The sequence below is a fragment of the Oculina patagonica genome, chromosome 9 (assembly GCF_052425735.1).
Source record: "Oculina patagonica isolate OP01 chromosome 9, crgOcupat, whole genome shotgun sequence".
NCBI classification, from domain to species: domain Eukaryota; kingdom Metazoa; phylum Cnidaria; class Anthozoa; order Scleractinia; family Oculinidae; genus Oculina; species Oculina patagonica.
In genome coordinates, this window is record NC_135766.1 from 15,891,596 (window position 1) to 15,907,998 (window position 16,403).

A 16,403-nucleotide genomic window follows, 5' to 3' on the forward strand; every position below is an offset into this window, starting at 1 on the left:
GAGCATCAATAAAAAAAATAATAAACAGGGAACGAACTATGGAAAGTGATAATTATTTTGCAAAATGTTCCACATTTTGACTAACACGATATGGGAAGTAATGCAGATTCTAAGGGAAAATTTTTCTCTGCCATTTTTCGTGTACGTAGATATTCGTCCAGTATAATATATAAAGATCATGGACAGTAAATTTCAGTCCCCCAGGGTATGATAGTTGTAACATATAATTCAAATTTTCTTGGAGAAAATTTGAAGTAAAAAATTCCTTGCATTCATTATTTTCGAAATTTATCCTCCAAAATATGCCTCTCGCATAGTTCATTAGATATGCAAATTTTCGTCGACAAATCAACTCAGTTTCCACATAATTTTCCAGTCCAGTACTGCTTGTGTCGATATCAGTTGGAAAGTTTATCAAATTCGAAGTCTTGAGCACTATTTTTAATACAAAAAAGGTTCTGCATCTGTTTGAATGGTCTTCAGTACATTTGATCTTAATTTCACGGACAACAAATACGGAATGCAAAGTCTCAGCAAGCGGTAATGACTCTCGGTGGAACTATTTTCTAGTTCCTGTTAAAAAAATACTCTACATTTCCGTTTTTGTGTTAGCTGAAAATGGTTTTTAACGCATGTAAGATTTGTGGACCGCATAATATTACCTTGATTTTTCTTTTAAATGTGTATATCCAACTTTAAAATTACACGGAACGAAATTTTTAGATTAAATAAGCCAACGACAGGTGGCAAACATAGTTAAAATCTCTCAAATTCGACAACTTAAATAATCCAGGTTTAGGTAAGAAAATCGATTACATTACATTTTTTTAAAGAATATATATATCCAAAGAGAAATGTGTACCTGATCGAGTTCAAGATTTGGAATTGTATTCAAAAGTCATCACTCTAGTATTACTTGGGCGCAAGTTTACATTATTTTTGACATGGTTAAAGAAATAATTATCCATTTGACACCTGGTCCAACATTTAAACAGCTCATAAAAACATGTAATTTCATAAATCTGTATCATTAGGTATCCTATAAAATTGCCATAACGAATTTTCGCTAGCCAGTTTACCCTTGAAATTCTATAGTGACTTCACATGCAACAATGTTCCGATAGAACTGCTGAGACCACGATTTCGTATGAAAATGTAATTAAATAATGATTATTTTTTCAACGGTTTTAGGTTCACCATGCAGAAAAACACTCCGTTGGTAATTTTTGTTTTATTCGTAGCCAAGGTATTCGCATCAAACAGGACATTTACTTGCGGTAAGGAACACACTTATGTTTATTTTTTAAATTGTAAACGAAGTTTATTTTTATAGGGAATTTATAGTGTTTTACGTATTAGTCGTAAAAAATTTGGCCTATAAATAATAAACAGAATTTTCTGTAAGAATTACATAAGTTTACTTTCGCCACTGGGTAATATCAGGTTATTTGTTATTTCTGGATGTTGGTAACTTATACAAAATGTAATCTCTGACGTTTGAATGAATGAATTAGACAGAACGAAATTACTATTCTGACGGCTCGATTGAGAGGTTCGCGGGTTGTTATGGGATGTCTAGGTATATATAGGTTTTGGCGGGAGATTTAGGTCATTCTACGTCGTCAGTCCTCGTCTTCGCTTGCTTTTTTTTGTTTGTTCAGCTTTTGTAACTAGTCTATTGAAAAATGCTCTAGATTATTCAGTGCCCTTTCTCTCGGGGTCTCGTGCTGCTGCATTAGATGAGGAATACGTTTCCACTTATTTTTGGCCACTTCTAAAGGGTGGTTTTTAGTGGTTTTTCGTATCTGGCGTAGCACACAACTTAATACTCTTAGAACGAACTGTTATTTTTTTTGCTAGATTCCAGATTGTAATCAGGATGCATTTTGCATCAGATGACTGTATCAGGATACATTTTGCATCAGATGACTGACTGACGCATCCTCAATAAACTCTTCACATTGAATGTCTCGTGTTAGTGTAGTCAGAATTTGAACCGTGATGCTCTTCTCTCTCTCTTGTGCAATCTCATGCAGGTCTACTTAGTGGACATCCAACAGTATATAATGCAATGGAATTCTTTGCCAACCGCACTTCTGATGAGAACAATGTTTCCTCGGTTATCTTTAAAAACTTCAAAACGCCAGAAAAGTTCAATCTTTGCAGTCAAGGTAAGTGTTTCTTAATATAGTTTTACCACCCTGATATTTTTCTGTAATATATTTCCGTTTGATATACTTTTGTAATTCTAAGTTATAACAATTTCAGCTTCGTTATTTCTTCAACAAAACGTCATTGCACTTGTCGAGGGAAGCCAGACAAAGACGTCCGCATGCGCACTCTCTGAAGTGACAGGCATTCCTCTTATCCGTCTCCATGGCAACAGTAGGCCCCTCGACCAATGTGAAAAAGCTATTCAGATGTCAGCGGGATACAGAGACTACGCGCATGCCACACTTTACATACTAAACATGTTTGGATGGAAAAACATTCTACTGATAATCGATGGTAAAAGAGCTTCCTTGAATAGATGATCACTTTCACCTTTTCACCTTTGTTGGCTCCTTCTCCTCCTCCTCCTCCTCCTCCTCCTCCTCCTCCTCCTCCTTCTTTTTCTTCTTCTTCTTCTTCTTCTTCTTCTTCTTCTTCTTCTTTACTGCTGCTGCTGCTTCTTCTGCTTCTGCTTATGTTTCTTTACCTTCTCTTATGTGCGTAACTACTTTAATACAGCATTATTTAATGAAGGTTTAAAAAATATCATTTCCTTGTAATTGTTTATAGAGGGTCGTTGGCTTGAAGCTGAATATTTTCGCTCCACATCCCAAGAATCAAAGCTGAATGTGAATTTGATTCAGATTTCCAAGCTGGACGAAAGTGCTGAAAGTCCAACAGCTCCAATATTGAGAGCAATGGAACAAATTGAAAACTTTGAAGCCGACGTTAATTTGCTTTACGCCAGCACAGAAAATATTAAACGTATACTACAGCAGGTATATTTTCGACTTCATAGTCTTGTATCTATATTACTGTAAAACATATTTTATTAAACTCTTATGCTTTTGCTTAATAAATTACCAAAACACAGATGCAATTACAAAACATAGAGACAGCATTTATGAAATCTAGGAAATGCGAATTTTATAAATCTTAGCTGTAAAAATCGCTTTCCGTGGAAACTGCAAAGTTGGCGATTGCATTGCACTTTCATCAAACAGTTGCAAGTAAAAAAAAGAAAAGAAGTCCCTAAATTTGGTGGTCATTGCTTCTGTCGTTTGCAAATATACGTCTTCCAAGTTGGACTTAGGAAGTCGCTGCGAAGAAAATTTTGTCCATTTGGCTTTTCTTTCCGACTGGTGCGATTTCCACGTCAGCCGAACTGTTTAACATGATTTCTATTGAAAACATAACTAGTTATACGAAAATCGAAAGGGTGATTGTAGTTATTTCAAGCATTGTCGGGAAATACTTAATGTAGTTGTATAATAAACGATTATTACCGAACAAAAAGTCCAGTAAGTAATAGTTATGTTATCGTTCATATTATTGCAGAAATCTTGTAAACACAGAAATAAATGGATACTTCAAGGGCAGGTTTGGAAATCATTGAATGCAAGTTTTAACATATTAAAGTCATGTTCAATCATTTTATAATCTAACGTAATTCCCCTTTTACATTTCAGGTGCCATTAAACGTGAGCTGTGACAGGAATAACATGGTATTAGCATACAAGCTTCCATACATACAGAGCTCAGCTAGCGACAAACTGGAGCAAGCAGTTGGAAGTAATAATACCACCAAGGTACGTTTTTGTTATTAGTGGTCTGGACTACTTATCATAAAGTAGCAAATTTGCAACAATTCACGGTAAAATATTTCCGGTAAAACAGAATATTAAGTGTATTTCAAGGAGTATATATTCTACCTTAGAGATGAATTGTACAACACAATTACCGTACCCAAATTCGCAAGTAGCCAATCATAAGCGCAATCTACTGTACCGACATCCTACGATATAAAGTCACTGACCTAATATGCCACGATATTATGGTCACTTTCAAGTAAAGTAGTGTTACTATACGATGAATTGAAGAGGTTAAAACAGAAACTCCAAATTTAAGTTAAGCTTGTGTTCACCGATCGTAAAAGGAGTGAAAAAATTCCCGCTAAAACTTAACTTGAGCGCGCTCGCCAATTGCGCGATGTTTGCCGACGACTTATGAAACATTCAGAGTGGAACAATAGAGTAGGAGTTTTTAAATGTTTCGCTAAATTTTGATTTTGAAAATATTGAGAATAAAACTCTAAACAAACGAGTCAAAAAAACGTCAGAAGAGGAACTTTTTGTGCCGTTTGGTGACTCGTTCAATTCTTCTCGCGGGCCACACGATAGAACGCCTGACAGATTTCATTACCGCAGCTTCTAAACATATTACAGCATTTTTGGCCGAATTTGGGTACGGCTAATATCTAATCGTACCTTTTTGGTACGTTTCGGTGGCATATCAGGCTCGTTTGGTCTCGCCATGGGTATTTCGGCTGGACTTTGTCTAGCAAAAATACGAACCATGGCTCGACCAAACTCGCCCGATCTACTGCCGAAGCGTACCAGAAAGGTATGATTAGGTACAAATATCAGGGCACAAGCCAAACAACGTTCTAGAACTTTTTTCTTGCATTCTATTTAAATCATACAATATGCATCTCTAGATCTCATACTTAAAAGGTAAAATTGTAAATTACACAAATAATCGCACACACGCAGTTATGTAAACTTGCGCCCAAATTCAATTTTTCTTCAGGACCTTGCTGCACTTGCTTTCGATGCTGCCCGTGTTATCAGCCAGGCAGTAAACAGAGAACCGTGTTTACAGATGAACGGGTCTGCAATTACTTTGAGAGATACCGATGCAATGTTAACTTGCATTAGAAAGGTAGAGTATTGCGTGTTGAATGAGAGAAATACCCTTTCTTTTTGTCGTTGCATCCCTGTTGACATCCGAATCAAAAGTGATATAAGAGCAAATGTTACCAACGGTCAGAACTAAGACGGCAAGAGTCGAAAAATAATTTTCGTTCATATTATTACCACAGGTAGGCAACAATATGAAACAAATCACTGTGTACTTTGTTTGGCTAAATATCGATTTGTTTTCGGTAAAATCGATAATACTTGAATACGGCAAAAAAAAGCTTTGGAGCTCAAAATTTACGCTGAGTTTGTTAGCTTCACGTCAAATTATAAAGCACTCTGGAAGGGAAATACCCATTAAATATTGAAAAATGACATCAAATCAGTACATCGAAAGCAATTTTAGCTCTTCGAGTCCTTTTATTTACATAATATAACCAAATTTATTTGACACACTTCTAATTTGATTAAAAATAGGTCAGACCCATCGCTTTAATTAAGTATGAGCGAAAGCAAAATAATAATTGGTCGAAAATTTGGTATTTGAAAGTTAAATGATTGTTCTTTTCGATACCAGAAGGATTTGCTTAAAATTTGTTCTGATATAAGTGACCGTGACATAGTCGATCTTATCAACTTTTAAGTAAACATTTCACGTAACGATTTAGTTTTCCCCATTTGAACTTCAACTGTGTCCTTGCAATATCAGCAATAGCAAACAATAATTAATTGTGTTGTTCGTTATTTCTACTAAAACAGGTTTATCTGGATGGTATAACTGGGCCAGTCCAGTTTAACAAGTATGGTAAGCGAAGAGAAATTGAACTGGAAATTTTAAACCTCCGAAACAATTCATTCAAAAAAGTAAGTAATGAAGAAGACTTAATATCTACCTATATTGTTTGTTGATGAGATAGGTAACTTCTACCCAAAGTTTGTCAAAACCAAGTTTTTTTATCCAGTTTTTATGTCTTATCGTTAGATTGGTACGTGGAATTCAACTAAAGGTGCCGTGCTATTTGAGGATATCTTACAAAACGTACAGAACCCATCTACCAAGACAAGTCTCCAGGGAAGGAAACTCAGGGCTGTCGTTGTAGAGGTTTGTGTCAAATTCTGCGAAAATTGGAAATCCAAATTTATTTCTAAGCCTATTAAGGCCTTTGAAGAAACAAGTTTCTCACACCTAAAACAAACGAGTTGACAATAAACCCCCTCTTCTTCTAGCAAATTCGCCCTTTGATACAAACATATTTCTGATACTTAGAATGTACGATTCGACAAAAAGACCCTTTTTACGCTTTAGGATTGACTATTTATTCAACGGGCCCAGGCCGCTAGCGGTAGACGTACGTCTCATGCTTTCGGGTAACTTTTTTTGTATGAACGGTATTGAAGGTCCCGCATTCTGATTGGCTTACAGCGGGTCATCTTTCATCAGCCGCTTGAAATTGTCTGGATAGGAAAAGTAGGGCGGAAAGATTTAAATCACTCGTTTTTCTCTTATTCTTTTTGGCTTTGTTCGGGTCATCTGTCATTGCTAAGATGAGGCAGGGAGGATTGAACAGAGGGACTTGAATTGCATGCGTAATACGCATTGTATATGTGTTTAACTGCACACGAAATTCTAACTTGGACCACAAAGACTAGAACGAGCTATAAACGAAAGAAATGAGTTTTAGTATAAAAAAGAAACCAGACATCTCTAAACAATTCAAAACATCGCTTGACCTTACTGGTGGCCGAGTATCGTATATCGTGTATCGGATGTGTCGCTTCAATAATACGCAACTTTTGTTGAACAACAACAAAAGGAAATAACACTACATTAAAGCCATGAGGATTCTAGTTTTACTTTCGTTTAGGAGCATTTTCTTATTTTTATGTTACCATAAACAGGGTGCACCTTTTGTTATGAAGACGAAGCAGGTTGATGGAAGTTTCTTATATGAAGGATATTGCATAGATCTGCTAAATGAACTGGCAAGAAATTTCAAGTTTACGTATGAGATCTACCCCTCCCCAGACGGGCTATACGGCGCCGAAACAAAAAATGGAACTTGGAATGGAATGATTGGCGAGTTAATAAGCAAGGTTTGTAAATATCGTATGTTGCATTGTTAGTATTAATGTTGCATCCCAAATCAATAACATCTAGATCTTACTTATTAAAAAATATGAAAGGTGAATTTCTTTTGCGCAATATTTTGCAGCCGTTTATTTTTTATCTAAATGCGACAGTGTAACAATTGGACGTCCATTGCAAGGCAAACGTTGCTGCTTTTTCATCGCTCGAGCAACGAGCAACGGGAGTTCCTATCCATTGTTAGTATAATTTCCAGAGGTGAATTCAATTCTGATTGATCGAGAAGCTCGGACTATGTCGCAATATTCACCGCGCTAGGCCGTGAATATTGCACTGAAGGTTTGGCTACTAAGCCATGCCTCGTTTGCCATCCAGGCCAGTAAACATGGCGGCATTTGCTAAATGAAAATTTCTCTCATTTAAAACAAATCAGTCCAAATCCTGGATATTTGAAACATTGGGAATTTTGCAAATTTACTATCAAGGCTTTTGGACCGAAAATATTTTCAAGAGATGGTTTTCAAGGCATTAGAATTGATCGTAAACATGGTGGTTTTGGAGATCGCACACGGCCATGTACTCAGTCAGATCGACTGTCAAAACATTATTTAGTTCTCTTCTTGCTGGAGCTAGTAGTTTCGAGAGGATTCGCACAATTGCTCAGACGTCACCAACGATTAAACAAAGGTACCGGATATCTATCTTTTTCGTAGTGTTTGTTTTGTTCCGTTTTATTGCTAAAACTTGAGTGTAGATTATGATTTCAATCGATGAATTAAACTGGTTTACGCGTATGCAAGCGAACAATTCTGTTTGTTGTTTTCGTGTTTTCTTTTGTAATTTTGCAGTTTTTGATATTCACCTCTGAAAATTATACTAAAACAATTATTCGCCTCAGGCTCAGTGACTATCAAATATTCCCATTTTTTGAGTCTAATGCTTGCGTGCGCTTTGCGCATGCGCATTAGACTCTTTGTTATATGAAAAAAAGCTGTTAGCAATCCCAAGGGAATGGTTCGGGATCGATAATCGTTCGCTGTAATGTAGAAAACAATGATCAGCTGCAAGAACGGACTCCGTACGGACACGCACGATTAGTTTCAATTAAAAACAGCCAATCAGCGACACGTGTTCCCACGCATAATTAAAAGTTCTTTCTCAAGTCACGATTATTCAACACTTGAACAGGACGTAATAATTTTCCAGTTAAGACATTTGTAAGCTTTTTGTGAAAATAAATCTTCGTTTTCAGTTCAGTTAAGCACTTGTGTTTTCGTCTTGCTTAAAAAGCAAGACGTCTTTGAGAAAAAATATTTCGACGGCGACTCGCGTTTATTTACACAATGCGACCAAATATTTATTTTGTTTTAAAAAATAGAAAACTTTACCTCGTATTTTGTATTTAAGTCATTCGAATTTTGACCAATTTTTTCTTTACAGTGCAAACAAAAACCTTCAAAAATAAAAGATGTACATGGATAAATGTAAATCAAGTTACGCGACTAAATCAAAATGCGTTTGTTTGGCCGCTTTGCAGTATTACACTGTCCCGGCCTTTGCCATACACTGAAATCGAATTTCATGCTTTTACGACTCTCAGAGATCTTAAGTTCTTCTTACAGCTAGAAAAATCATAAAATGGTTACATTGATATGGAAGTGATGATTCGCGAAATTTGTACATCATGATAAACAGTCTTCGCTCCTGTGTATGGTAGCTCGATAATAATTGCCTAGTTTCCAGCGTTCAAAAGGTCATCATTATATTGACGTGAGCATTTACACTCGTTTTTAGGAAAATCTGTCACTAAGTGCTTACAGTACAATAAAGTAACAGTCACTATTTCAAGTGCTTTTATTGCAAAATCTGTTTCAAGAGTCATCATCAAAATGGTGAAAAATCTGAAAGAAAACGATGTGAAGTTCTTCAACCCTTGTTGTAATGAACATGCTTTTTGTAAATCGTCACGCAATCTTGTCCAAATGTTTAATCGTTTCTGCTTTTACGGACAATACGGAAGAAGTAACATCAACTCCTGTTCATACTTTAAATTTTGTGAAGCATATAACATTTATGACTGTTTCGTTTTCATCCATAATCATCCACGATGCCCCTAGCTTGCTATAAGCATTTTAAATTAAACTCCCGAACACAAACCTCTAACCAATTTTAACCGGCTTACGAAAACCGCGCAATCTGTATCACTATACCATACGGCATTAGACTCATGTCACCCTTGGTGACCTATTTTCTTGTATTGTTCACTACCCTTGCTCTTTTAGTTTTACATTATTTATTCACATTGTAAAAACTTGTTTCACTAGTTAATGAATTTTAGACGACACAAGCTACTATGGAGTTGACAAAAACTAACTTAGTTATTTGTTTTGTCCAAAGCGTGCTGATATCGCCGTTGCTGATCTTACCATAACTGAGCGTCGTGAGAAAGTGGTGGACTTCACCGTGCCTTACATGCACTACACGGAAGATTTATTAATGAAGAAAGCATCTTCCAGTCGATCAATTGATTTACTACAGTTTATGAATCCCTTTGACAACTGCGTCTGGATCGCCACCCTAGCCAGCCTAGTGGTCATCTCTGTTGCTGTGTTTTTATTGAACTACTTCAGTCCTTATGGGTACAAAGATGAAAAAGGCAAAGGAACATCAGAGGAGTTTAGTTTCTTCAACAGTGTGTGGTTTTCTTTAGCTTCTTTGCTGCAACAAGGAGCTGATAATACACCGAGAGGACTTTCAGGTATGGGGCATGGTATCTAGGTATTTCTCAGGTATTTTATGGACAGCAAATAACTGCAGTTAATCATTCGTCAAAAGCGAATTTAAAGGTAGCAAAAAATAAGTCAAGTAGAAGCCGGCTGGAGAAGTTAAATACAATACAGAAATACAGGGCCAATATACAGGAAATAAGAGTTCCTCTAAAGCAAAACATCTATTCTCATAATCTCTATAACAAAATGTGCTGTGATGCCATCCTATGTGGAAGAGTGTGTCATACATTTTTCTTAGTCTAGCAATACCCTGGCAGACATTTCTATCGTTTCAACATATTATATACATATATGGTTTACTTTCACTGCTTAAAAATCACGAAATTGTTGATCATCAGTAGTCGACGCATTTAAATCTTTCCTGGTCATTGCGCTGTATCCCTTTCCCCCAGCAATGCACTTGGCAAATATGCTAGAGCCAGAAATCGGTGTTCGACTAATAAACCAGGAGGGGTGGGTTGGGGTATTTTAGAATTTTTTGGCAAAAAAAATTATGGCCCTCCCACTTCCTAGAATGTTTTGATGCATGACCCTTCACAAAAAGCCACTCAAAAACATGTGACACTCCCCCACCTATTCAGCAGTTCCTTGAAAACAATAATAACCGGAAGTGTTACTGACTTAAACGCCTTCTAGTCGTTCCATCTGCGCACAAAGCAGCTATTACAGGGTTTTCAATAAGAATCAGAGTAGGCGGCCAAAGGTTTTGAGAAGGCGGAGAATGTTGTACTGCGCCGAAGAGGCAACCTTCTAGGCATTTCCTGCATTCTGGAGGAAGAATTAAGTTCTTTCAACAGAACCGTACATTGCCTAGAATATGTAAGTACTTTTAAACGTTTTCGATATATTTGATTCTTGCCAATATTGATAAATCATGAACAACCCTTTTACCATCGATGGCCAGTTTTCTGACCAAGCAGAAAATATTCCATTCCACCACTGATGGCCGGAACACCAGCCAAGCAAAATGAACTATCTTTCTCTGGGAAAAACTGGTCACTACTTTTCATATTTGGAAAACTAATTTATGCAAGGAAAAGCACATGCTTTGAAAACAAAATGGTGGTCTGTTTTAGGAACTGAAGGATAATGAAAGCACATTGTGAAGCGAAGAAGAAGACCCGCTCCAGTAAATTTTAGGGTCTTTTTTCAAACCATGTGTTTTGTTTGTTGCCGCTGTTTATGTTTTATTTTTTTGTTAATTTTTTTCCTCGCCCAAAAAAGGGTTACCCTTCCCCTCCTGTAAAAAAAAACACAGGTCTGGCCCTCCCCATTAAAAAACGTACCTTCTCTTATATTCAGCAATTGAAAGAAGACCATGATTCCCAAATTAGGACAGCGAACATTTTTACCGCATTGGTCAAATGTAAATATGCCCTCGGTAGTTATTACAAGAATATTAACTGTAACTTCAATTTACCTTAGGTCGCATTCTCACCGGATGCTACTGGTTCTGCGTCCTTATTTTGGTATCAACATACACTGCTAATCTGGCCGCATTTTTAACGGTAAAGAACGCTGAGCAACCGATCCGTAACCTTGAAGATATCGTGGATTCGTCTTACAGAGTAGCAGTAGTCGAATCGTCAAGTTCGTATGAGTTCTTAAAGACAAGTCAGTATGAAGCATACAGAAAGATTTGGCACAGAATTCAGACCGGAAACACTATGGTTGAAAGCACGTCTCAAGGTGTTCAATGGGTACGAGAAAAAGACAAGTTTGTGTTCATTTATGAAAGGCCGATTCTCAGATATGTTGCTAACCAACAACCTTGCGATCTCACAACAGGTAAATACGCGAAATATTCGATGAAGGGTTAAGAAAAAAGTATCACCTTATATTCGAAAAGATTTTAAAATTTCTTGAATTATTCAGTCCCAGGTCTGACCACAGCCAAAGGAGGAGCACTTGCGTTCCAGGCGAATGACCCACATGTCGTTGATTTCACTCTCGCCATTCTACGTCTTCACGAGAATGATTTTCTTGACAACCTGAAGCGAAAATGGTGGGAAACTAACAACGCGTGTCCTCAAGAACATGAAACAAGTAAGTGACATCCAAGCACAAAATACTTGTCGTTATAACATTAACTCAGGCGTGAGTTATAGTCAGTTTCTCAAGAAGGATTACCAACCGGTAACTCGCGAAACGCAACAGTGGTTTATCAAAAATTAGTAATTCAGGGAGTTTCGATTATTTTCTGAATTGTACGATACGAGGTACAATAAATAGTTAATCGTGTCAATAACAAAATTCGAGGTTAGGAAGTCTTTTAGAACCTTTTTGTGTGAAAAAGTCAAAGGTAAATTCAGATGATTGTGCAAGCATTGGGGAAACAGAAAGAGAGAATCCATTTAAATGCGCGTGATTGGCGTTGGTGTCCACTTACAGGTATCCAGTTTGAAGTTGCTTAAAAATGGATACCTGCAATTCGACACCAACGTGATCGCGCGCCAATTACGCGACACATAGGCGCGCGCAGCACCAGTCAAAATCGAGAATTTTGTTATAAATACCATTAGAATAAAAAATCCCACTTTATTTTATATTAATATGCGTCCTTACGGTTTTCTATTTTTTTTTAAGCCTACCCTCTTTTCCCCATCCAAACAAGGTCCACAATAAGTCCCCTGTGGCTTCACAAAGCTGTTATGGTATTTTGTTTATCTATATACCAAATTGCCTGGCATTATCATCTTATCAGTAAGAACATAAATTTTGCTGAACCTGTACTTTTCTTTTACTTCGCTTTTCAGTGCTGTCTCAAAAGCGTATCGATCTGATGAGCATGCTGGGAGTGTATGTCGTAATGGGTGCTGGGATAGCTGTTGCATTCTTGGCGTTAATTGCAGAAATCGTATGGAAACGAAGAGCAGAATCAAAAGTTACTCCACTAAAATGAAAGGTTTGTGTCCAGAAAAAAAATTTCGGCGTACGAAGCGCATACCAAGCTTTATCAATATTCATGATTCCTTTCCAAAGTGGTTTTTTGCCGATATTTCTTTCCAAGTGCTGTTCCTAGATGTAAGTAATGTAATGTGTTGTGATTAATAAAATATTATTTAAAAAAAATAGGGTCAATAAATTGTTAGTAACTTAAAGCCCGAGCCAAACGAGGATAAGGCTTGATGAGAGTTGAGTCTCATGAGAGTTTTCGTCGACTATCATCAACTCGGGCCAAACGAGAGGAAACTCTCAACGAGTCTCATGAAAAATTTGAACACGTTCGAAATCGATAAGAGCAAATGAGAGCGCATGAGAGTCGATGAGAGTACATGATCGTTTTAGGCGAAACGAGAGCGAAAGTTTGAACTCTCGTCAACACTCATCCTCGTTTGGCCCGGACTTAGGCCCCGTCCACACTGACCCGGGTAAATTTGAAAACGCATCTTTTTTTTCTCCGGTTAGGCCAACCGTCCACACTGAAACGGCGTTTTCGGTCACCGAAAACGGAGCTTTTCAAAAACGCTCACCAATGAGCGTTTGGACTTGGAGCGTGAAATAGTGTATTTTTATATTTTATTGTAAATAATTTTAGAGGGCCACTGGTTTGTTAGTATTTTTTTATGTTATTTTAGTGCTACCCTCGTTAAATAAAGACTTTACTTTTACTTTTACTTACTAATGAAGCGTATCGTTTTCAAATTAACCCGAGTTAATGTGGACGGAAAACATTTTACGCGGCGTTTTCAAATTTCTCCGTTTTCAAATTTACCCGGGTCAGTGTGGACGGGGCCTTAACTGCAATCTTCGATTCTCTGCTAATATTGATTTAACTATTGTACGCAAAAATGGTAAGCTTTGACACGTCACTATCCTCCGTTTAAAGAGGGTTTCATTATAAGCTCGCTTACATATTGTTTTTGTGTCTGTGTTTCTAGGCAAAAGAATTGTTCTTTGCGAAATGATCCTGAAAAATTGACTGTCCAACCTGTTGAATTTAGCAAACCATGGATTCCATACAGAACTTCAACAATACGAGTAATCTGTAAGCAAGTTAGCTATATACAAAAGCTGCTTAAGACAGTTTTTCTCACTCCTAATAGAAAAAAAGTGAATATACAGCGGGAGGTAACCATTGAAAACAACATAAATACAAGGTTTAATAAAACAGAACTTGATAGAAATCTTTTAATGACTTTTTTTTTCCTTTTTATACATTTTATTTTAGTTTTTCCTTGTTTATGTTTAATTTACCAGTTTGTGTATATCTCTTTAGTAAATTATGTTTTTTTAGCTACTTTCTCCCATTTTTTTTATTTCTCTTGTAAAAACATATTGTAATAAATTTATCACTGAGCACGTAGAATAAAAAATTGTAAACGTAACAGTTGCAGTGTATTCTAGATACTAATAAGACATTAAAAAATAAAAAATAACAATGAATTAATAATACTCACAAATGACACAGATAAGAACCTAGTTATTGCGAATCTGTTAGCTAGGCTAAGATTTTTCCAAGAAAAAAAACCTCCCTTACATAAGAACCTTAAACAGCCCAAGATTTGAAACAGGTTCTTATTCAGTTAATACTTAGGTACAAAGTTGTAAAGGGCATACAAAAAAAGGAACTATAGGGTTTATAGTTGTTTTGATTGCAGTCATTAAGGGCGCTTCCATTTGTCAGAACCTACAGGCTAGACCGGTATATTCAGCCCCATTTACACGGCAGAAAATTTGTGGCACGGCTCGAATAAAAATGGAAAGCGTACCAAAAAATAGCAATGATACCCTGTTTACATGTTCCCTTTTCTACCGTGCTAAGCTGCGTTAAATAATGTTTTGGTGCGGGTATACGGAAAAGGCTCAAAACATTGGCCAGCGTACGCAATTCTGCCTTAGTGCGCATGCCGCTTTTTCATTTGAACGTCACATACGAGTCGGGCATCTTTTCGCCTTTTTCCCAGAAGACTAGAAAAGGGTGAAAGTATGTATGGTTCTTGTTCAGATGGCAGCAGTAAATGGCAGCAGTGATAACTTGTACCTCTCCTATTAACGACGACGATTATTATTATTATTATTATTATTATTATTATTATTATTATTATTATTATTATTATTATTATTATTATTATTATTATTATTATTATTTTATTCTTCTCGCATTATTTGGTTCAACTCCTTACATCATGCTTTTCCAAGGTAGTATTTCAGCTTTCGACCCTGGACACTAACGAACACGAACTCAGGAGAAAGCGACAGAAGAAGACTGCTGAAAGTCATGCTAGTTCTTCCATGAATGTTCATGTGATTTTCTTGGCAACTGTTTTTCATAAGATACACGTCTAACACACCGCCGAGCAGAATTTCTGCAAATTTATTGAATGAAGTAACTTAAGAAAAGAGTTGGTTCAGCACGGCTTATCGTTTACACTACAAATTTTATTCGAACCGGGTTAGATTTTCAGGAACGCGTACCAATTTTATCCGTGCTCGGACTACCTCGCGACTAGGTCCGAGCACGGGTAAAATTTTGGGTGAGGAAAAGTCGTTTACACGACAAAATTCATCCGTGCCGAACCATTTTTCCGGTACGCGTACCAATTTTATCCGAGCAGTGCCACAAATTTTCTGCCGTATAGAAAAAAGCCGCCATTTTGTTTATGTGCGCGCGCTAATTACGCGTAAGATTCTGCGCAGTAAGGATGCGCAATGCAATACTAGGGAATCACCTTAATTTAGCTGTAGACACCAATTATATAAGAACCTTTAAATTTTAACCTTGGATCAATGCAGGTTCGTATTTGTTAGCTTTTACTGTAGTTCTGATGGTCACATAGAACACTTTAGCGCCGTTTTTTACTGTACTAATGTCCTACCAGCACAAGCATCTTTTTTTGTAAAGAAAGTAAGAACCCGTTTTATTTCTTAAATAGCTTAACTTTCCTGTAGACGCCAGTTATACATGTATAAGAACCTTTAAAGTTACCTTGAATTAATGTAGGTTCTTTTATTTGGGTTTTTATGTAGTTCAGATAGTTACATAGAACAAATAATGCAGGTTTTCTACATTAACCTGATTCCTTTGTACGGCGCCGGTTGCCACATCTATTTTAGCCACTTCATAATGGTGTATAATTCGTTGTCTTCATTTACATTAGAAGATGACTCAGAAATCATTAAACATACAAATAGCATTGACCCAATGTATACTAGGGAAGAATAATACTGCGCCGAATATACGATTTATCCATCTGAGACGAATAATTCGTCTACGTACAATTCCTGTGTCAATTAAGACGAATAATGGGCGGGTAAAACTCCTCTCAGGCTGATTCGACAAATCAGCCAAAGAATAATTTCTCTCCGTAATTCTTGTAAACACCGAATTTATATCTCGTGGAATTATTCGCCTCAGGCAAACGAATTACTCATCTTAGAGAATTAACCTGTCTCAGACGGATAATTCGTGGCAGACAGATAATTCTCTGCCAAACTTATTTGTATTAAAACAAAGCGAAATACAAAGGGTTCGAACGGTGCAGATCATCAGCTTTAAAAACGATTGGCAGCAGGGCACAGCTTTAAAAACAGTGTTAAGACCAACATGGCTAAGGCAAAAGGCAAAACCAACATGGCTAAGCAGTTTCAAACAAGTGCACTAAAACATGTGACCGC

The 16,403-nt window shown here is 36.8% G+C and overlaps 1 protein-coding gene across 1 annotated transcript; it reads left to right on the forward strand.

Annotated features, from left to right (window-relative positions):
* Nucleotides 1-1,178: 1,178 nt before the first annotated feature.
* LOC144665934 (glutamate receptor 4-like) lies at nt 1,179-13,913 on the forward strand. Its single transcript, XM_078527219.1, has 15 exons — nt 1,179-1,277; nt 2,037-2,171; nt 2,269-2,508; nt 2,782-2,990; nt 3,550-3,591; nt 3,681-3,800; nt 4,801-4,932; nt 5,670-5,774; nt 5,893-6,012; nt 6,810-7,004; nt 9,394-9,754; nt 11,211-11,573; nt 11,661-11,831; nt 12,542-12,690; nt 13,667-13,913. The coding sequence occupies exons 1-14, from the start codon at nt 1,199-1,201 to the stop codon at nt 12,685-12,687; spliced, it is 2,418 nt and encodes an 805-aa protein (XP_078383345.1). The 5' UTR covers nt 1,179-1,198; the 3' UTR covers nt 12,688-12,690; nt 13,667-13,913.
* The last annotated feature ends 2,490 nt before the right edge of the window (nt 13,914-16,403 follow it).